Genomic DNA, 6,603 nt, shown 5'->3' with positions numbered 1-6,603 from the left:
GCCACATGCTAATGAGCACCGAGCGCTTAAGCCAGGGAGTAACCGACGAGTGCTAAGGAGCAAGTAGCAGCACTGCAAGGGAGTAGCGGCAGCATCAAGTAGCCCATCATGTAGACCCACATCCAGCATATAGAAGAAAGAAAACCCTTTTAGACATAATCCCTATTGAAAAAAATCTAGAGGTACATTTACTTTGTACAACAATCCACAATCTTAAGAAAAGAAGAAAGACATAATGATTACGCTTCAAGCCAACCGACCCCAAGCCCGTGTCATTACGAGCCTATTTTAAGTTTGTGGACATAGTTAGAGTCATCACAACTTCTAACATGGGTCCACATGTGTGACTAGTCACAGCCATTGGAATATGTATGAAGACGATCAAACAGCCTAGGGCATATTCAACACTCTCCACCCCTAGTCATCGTCCTCCTCTGGAACGACATTTTCCAGATGAGGGGCACTATTAGATGAAATCCTATGCCCCTGGGAGGATCCCCAAAGACAGTTCATACCATCAATGGCAATGAGAGGCCCTCCTAAAGCCTTTTAACAGGGCCTCTCACCTAAATTTCTACATCTTTCGACGAAATTTCATAATGGTTGTGGGAGATTAATCTAGGTTCATCTACCCAAATTGTAGCCCATGATATCTCTTGTAAGGCTTTTCTGACTCAGGAAGACCCTAGAGGAGGTCCAGAAATGCCCAGGAAGCGCGCCAACAAAGACAACATTGAGTTGATTTGCACATTGACATTAGGAGGTGGTGGTGAGAGCCCCCACCCTCAACTCGCCGAAGTTAGGATGATTTTGGGTGATTTTTTAACTTAATCTAGTGATATCTAGTTGATATACTTAATTTGATTCATAGATTTAACCTAAATAAATCAGAAATCAGATTTTGAATCAAGTTTCATAGATCAGCCTTGTTGAGGCATTTTGTCAAACACTTGTTCCTCGTTCAGATTCTCATATTTATCTGATGTTCTTCCTATTATACATCATAACAAAATTTTCCCTTGAAGGAGACTACTCTTTCTGCAACCTCTAAAACTTTTAATAAGCTTGAATTTATCTCGTTGTATGGTTCCAGATACCTTAGTCCTCTATCATATGATCCCTTCAATATTTATCTTGATTCCCAAGCCTTCTTGATGTAGTTTGGATTTCTTCCCATGGTTTTCCTTGAGTTTAGACAAGGCAAACTGCATTGGAAAACTTTTACCACAGCATTAGGTCTGCATATAAAGATCATTCATCAAAAAAACAAACTCAGATATCCATCAACTTTTGAAAGAGGCTTGACTTTCAATCAGCCAAAGTCTAGCTTCAAACATTTTGGGGAAGGATAGGAGGCAAATATGCCAGCATCCTTCTCGCCTTTTTTATTCCTCACTGCTAAATTTTTCCAAGATGTTTATGTAGTTAATTTTTTCACCGTAATGCTCCCTACTTTCAGGTCCACAAATTTCCCATATTTCACCATAATGACGAATTTCTAATCTAAGCTTACATCCAAGACCATAATTTTTTAATAGCTACATTCGTACCATTCAAGAGTATGTTTGAGAGGCTAAAATCATGGTAAAATTGACTTTCATGCAATTTAAACAAAATATTTCAACTATATTATAACAATGATAATAAGACACTTGAAATGTAAGTCAGTGCAACCAATCCTATGGATTTACCTGGTAGAATGCTTCATCAAAAGCCAGTCTTTGATGATAACGAGTGATTCTAGTGTGTTATCTTTGTAGAATAGACACATTAATTAATTAGATTTTAGGATAAATCACATCACATTTACTGTGCGCATTTAAAATTAAATACACTTATCATGAATGCATGAAATTTTCTTTTTCTCGATTTATCTAATTTACGTAAATTAAATTCATAAACTTAATGGGGAAACCTTTTCCATCCCTATTTATAACTTTTTCTCTTTCTAAAATCTTGGTTTTATTTAGATTTTACTTTCCCTCAGCAGTTTATCTCAATCCTTCTCCATATCTAACTCACATCCCTTCGTCTTACCGCATGAATCTCAAAATAATCTTCAGATTAAGATACTTCTGAAAACACATCTAGCCAATGATCACAAACAGAATTTTTGCGCAAATTTCTACCCAAGTAACCAACCGACATGTAAAAGAGTTATCGAAGTTCAATCATTCAACGACTCAGGGCCCTCATTTGCTTCACGTTTTATTTATCTTTCCCTTGACTCCGCTGTGATATTTTTATATATTTTATTAAGTAAGACATTGACGAATGGGAATGAACTGTGTGAAAGGCGTGGCCGCCGCTGCTGACCAAACTAAGGAGACAGCTCCAGCTCAATTATTTTAACCCAAAATACCGGCCACCTCATGACCCGCCAGGACTCTCTCATTACGGTCTACGCTGCAACGTATGAACGCCGCCGTATGAACTCTTGACTTGTTTTCAAGCATTTAGGCGCCTTCTTTCCCCTATTAATAAAATCGTCCACCTTCTTTTTCTTCTTGTTGTGTTTTCTCTTCTTCTTCTTGTTCCCTACTCATTGTTTCTTCTTCTTCTTCTTCTTCTTCTTCTTCTTCTTCTTCTTCTTCTTCTTCTTCTTTTTCTTCTTCTTCTTCTTCTTCTCTTTCTCTTCTTCTTCTTCTTCTTCTCTTCTTCTTCTTCTTCTTCTTCTTCTTCTTCTTCTTCTTCTTCTTCTTCTTCTTCTTCTTCTTCTTCTTCTTCTTCTTCTTCTTCTTCTTCTTCTTCTTCTTCTTCTTCTTCTTCTTCTTCTTCTTCTTCTTCTTCTTCTTCTTCTCTTTCTTCTTCTGCTTCTTCTTCTTCTTCTTCTTCTTCTTCTTCTTCTTCTTCTTCTTCTTCTCTTTCTCCTTCTTCTCCTTCTTCTTCTTCTTCTTCTTCTTCTTCTTCTTGAAATGGGCCGCGCTGGCGATTGGATCAGAGGTTTGTTTAAGCAGAAGAAGAAACCAAGAAAGGGCGGCAGCGAAAGAGAGGCAGCGCCGCCGCAGAATGCCACTTCACCTCTCGTCTGGGAGATTCAATCGGCGAAGGGGCGGCCTTGGAGCTTCCGCAGATCTCCAACGTCTGTGCCAACTAGCCTGCAGATTCACGACGCCTTAACTTCACCCAAAAAGGCGACTGTCGAAGCAGCCGCGGCCATTAAAATTCAGTCTCTCTTCCGTGGTCACCTGGTACTTCAAATGCTCTCTGTTTCTTTATTTATCACTCTCTCTCACTCTCTCTCTCTCTCTCTCTCTCTCTCTCTCTCTCTCTCTCTCTCTCTCTCTCTCTCTCTCTCTCTCTCTCTCTCTCTCTCTCTCTCTCTCTCTCTCTCTCTCTCTCTCTCTCTCTCACACGCACACACACACACACTCATTGTTTCTCTTGCTCTTTCTCCCTCTTTGAATCCAGCTCCCCCTTCACTCTTTCTATCTCTCTTCCTCCCTCTCTCTTTTACCATCTCTTCCTCCTCTCTCTCTCTTGCTCTTTCTCTCTCTTTGAGTCCATCTCCCCCTTCTCTCTTTCTCTCGTTCTCTCTTTCTATTTCTCTTCCTCTCCCCCTCTCCCTCGCTCTTTCTCTCTTTGAATCCATCTCCCCTTCTCTCTCTTCCTTCCTCTCTCTTTCTATCTCTTCCCCTCCCCTTCTCTTTGTGTCTCTCGCGAGCTCTGTTTTTATCTCTTGTGTTCTCTCTCTTTCAATCTCTTGCGCGCTCTCTAACTCTTTCTATCTCTTGCGCTCTCTCTCTCTCTCTCTTACTCACTCATTCCCTCTCTTTCTGTCTCTTGCGCTCTCTCTCTCTATCTCTTTCTGTCTCTTGTGCTCTCTCTCTCGTTCGGTCTCTCTCTTTCTCGCTCGGTTTCATTCTCTCTCTGTCTATTTATTTCTTTCTGTCTCTTCCGCTCCCTCTCTTTCTACTTCTTGGGGGATCTTGCTTCCTCGCTCCCACCCTCTTTCTCTATCTATCTAGTATTTGCCCGCTCTCTCGCGCACCCTCTCTCCCTCCCCATTTCCTTCTCCTCCGTCTGTCCCTCTCTCTCTCGCTCTCTTCTTTAACACGATGCTGGGGTTTGCAGGCAAGGAAGGCATTAAAAGCGCTCAAGGGCCTGGTGAAACTCCAAGCCCTGGTCAGAGCCCACCTGGTCAGAAAACGCGCCGCCGCTACACTCCGCTGCATGCAAGCCCTCGCCGCCGCCCAGGCCAGAGCTCGCGCCCGGCGCCTCAATCCCGCCGTCCAATCTCCCTCCTGCTTAAATCCCCACCGTCGATCACCCACAGACTATCGATTCCTGATGACGCCGTCCGACCTTCCATCTCCCCTTTCACGCGCTTATTCAGGCTCGCTGGTCTCTCGGGCATACCGCGGGAAAGAAGAAGAAGAAGTGAAGGGTGTGGACGCGGACTTTGGTGAGTATATCATTCTTTAGTCTTGAATTTTGTCGATATATTATATATATCAATCTCTAACACACACATTGCTATCGTCGCTCATCCTCTCATTTCTTTTCCCTCTCTCATTGCTCGTCGCTCTCGTTTCTCGTCTCTTTTTCTCTCGTCCCTCTCGTTGCCCATCTCTCTCATTTCTTCTCTTTCTCTCTCTCATCGCTCTCATTGCTCATCTCTCTTGTTTCTCCTCTCTTTTTCTCTCGTTCCTTATCTCTCGCTCTCATTGCTCATCTCTCTCGTTTCTCGTCTCTTTTTCTCTCGTTCCTTATCTCTCGCTCTCATTGCTCATCTCTCTCGTTTCTCGTCTCTTTTTCTCTCGTCCCTCTCGTTGCCCATCTCTCTCATTTATTCTCTCTCTCTCTCATCGCTCTCATTGCTCATCTCTCTCGTTTCTCGTCTCTTTTTCTCTCGTCCCTCTCGTTGCTCATCTCTCTCGTTTCTTGTCTCTCGCTCTCATCTCTCTCATTGCTCATCTCTCTCGTTTCTCGTCTCTTTTTCTCTCGCCCCTCTCGTTTCTCATGTCTCTCGTTCCTTGTCTCTCGCTCGCACCGCTCTCCTGGTTCGTATATCTCGTTTTTTGTCTCTCTTTCTGTCATCTCACTCGTTTCTCATCTCACCTCTCTGGTTTCTCGTCTCTCATTCTCATGTCCCACTAGTTTCTCATGTCTCTCTCATTGCTCATCTCTCTGGTTTCTCGTTTTTCTCTCTAGTTGCTCCTCTTTCTTTCTCTCGTCCTTTTCGTTTCTCATGTCTCTCTCTTCGCTCATCTCTCTGTTGCACCTCTCTCCCCTATCGTCTCGTAATCTCTCTCTGGTTTGTCGTCGCTCTCGTTCCTAATCTCTCTCGTTTCTCGTCTCTCTCTCTCTCGTTCCTCATCTCTCTCGTTTCTTATCTCTCTCGTTTCTTCTCTCTCTCTCTCTCTCTCTCTCTCTCTCTCGCTGCTCATCTCTCTCTTTTATCTCTCTCTCTCCTGCCTCACTATTATCTCGTTTTTCGTCTCTCGTTTCTCATCTCTCTCTTATCTCTTTCGCCTTTCCGTTCCGTCATCCGTCCCGAACCTGTACTCACGGTGACGGACAACTGAACAGGCGACCAAACGACCCCGTTCCGTCCGTCCCATTCCGTTGCCTTTCTTGAACCAAAACCGTTCCGTCCCGTTCTTCCCTTAACGTCATCCGTCATCCTACCACGAACGTAATTCCCATTTCTAAAACTCATGTTGATTGCAGATCTCAGATATCATAGAACAACACCATTCAGGGTCTACATGGCCGAGGGACATACTAACAACATGGCCACAAGTTTATTTGAGTCCCAGAAGAAGCTAACTCCAAAGCAGGCAACATACATGGCCAACACAGAGTCATCTAGAGCCAAGACAAGAGCACTGAGCACGCCAAAGAGGCCAGAAGGGGTGACGGATGACGCCTCTCGTGGTGTGAGAATGCGGAGGTCTGCATCAGTGGCGGTTGACGGGGGAAGGTCACGGATGACGGCAGCTACTACTCAGTCTGCTACACTGTGCTCACCTGCAGCCACTGTAGCTGGTCGTTTCTCGTTTAACAAGGTCGGCGCCTATTAATGACTGGCTGTAATGAGACTGGGCTTTAGGGAATCAGGCTCCCTCTCTGGATCAAAGATAAGACCAAAGTGGACTTAGAGAGTGCTCTGTTAACTGCTCTACTAGACTACAAGACTTCACCAAACATGTGGCATAGTTGTCTTGGTATTCCCAATTTTTGTATTTCAGAAAATATTATTCAAAAGTGTGGTCTCCCTACATATCATAAGGTCAGAAATAAGACTTGGGATTCTTGAAGTATGGCTAAAACTTATCGTCTACGTTTTACTTCCTTGAATCGCAATTCATCTAAACCACTTGCTTTAGTTCATTCCGATCTATGGGGGCCCTCACCAATTTTCTCATGTTTGGTTTTTGGTAATATGCTATCTTTATAGATTATTACAGCAAATATACTTGGTCGTTATCTTTGAAACAAAAAAAGTGATGTTTTATCAACTTTTATTGATTTTCAACATAGAGTAGAAAAACAATTTGCATTCAAGATTGACTTTCTAATCTGCGACGGGGGTTGAGTTCCAAGCACTTACTACTTATCTAAAGAAATTTGGATAATATATAGAGTGTTGTGTCCTCA

The 6,603-nt window shown here is 43.1% G+C and overlaps 1 protein-coding gene across 1 annotated transcript; it reads left to right on the top strand.

The window, feature by feature from the left end:
* Nucleotides 1–2,673: 2,673 nt before the first annotated feature.
* LOC144702770 (protein IQ-DOMAIN 19-like) lies at nucleotides 2,674–6,303 on the top strand. Its single transcript, XM_078574808.1, has 3 exons — nucleotides 2,674–3,191; nucleotides 4,075–4,405; nucleotides 5,674–6,303. Exons 1-3 carry the CDS (start codon nucleotides 2,916–2,918, stop codon nucleotides 6,024–6,026), a joined length of 960 nt encoding a protein of 319 aa, XP_078430934.1. The 5' UTR covers nucleotides 2,674–2,915; the 3' UTR covers nucleotides 6,027–6,303.
* The last annotated feature ends 300 nt before the right edge of the window (nucleotides 6,304–6,603 follow it).

The sequence above is a fragment of the Wolffia australiana genome, chromosome 4, assembly GCF_029677425.1.
Source record: "Wolffia australiana isolate 7733 chromosome 4, ASM2967742v1".
Taxonomy (NCBI): Eukaryota; Viridiplantae; Streptophyta; class Magnoliopsida; order Alismatales; family Araceae; genus Wolffia; species Wolffia australiana.
Note: the sequence above shows the minus strand (reverse complement) of the source record. Positions and strands in the feature narration are given on the sequence as shown.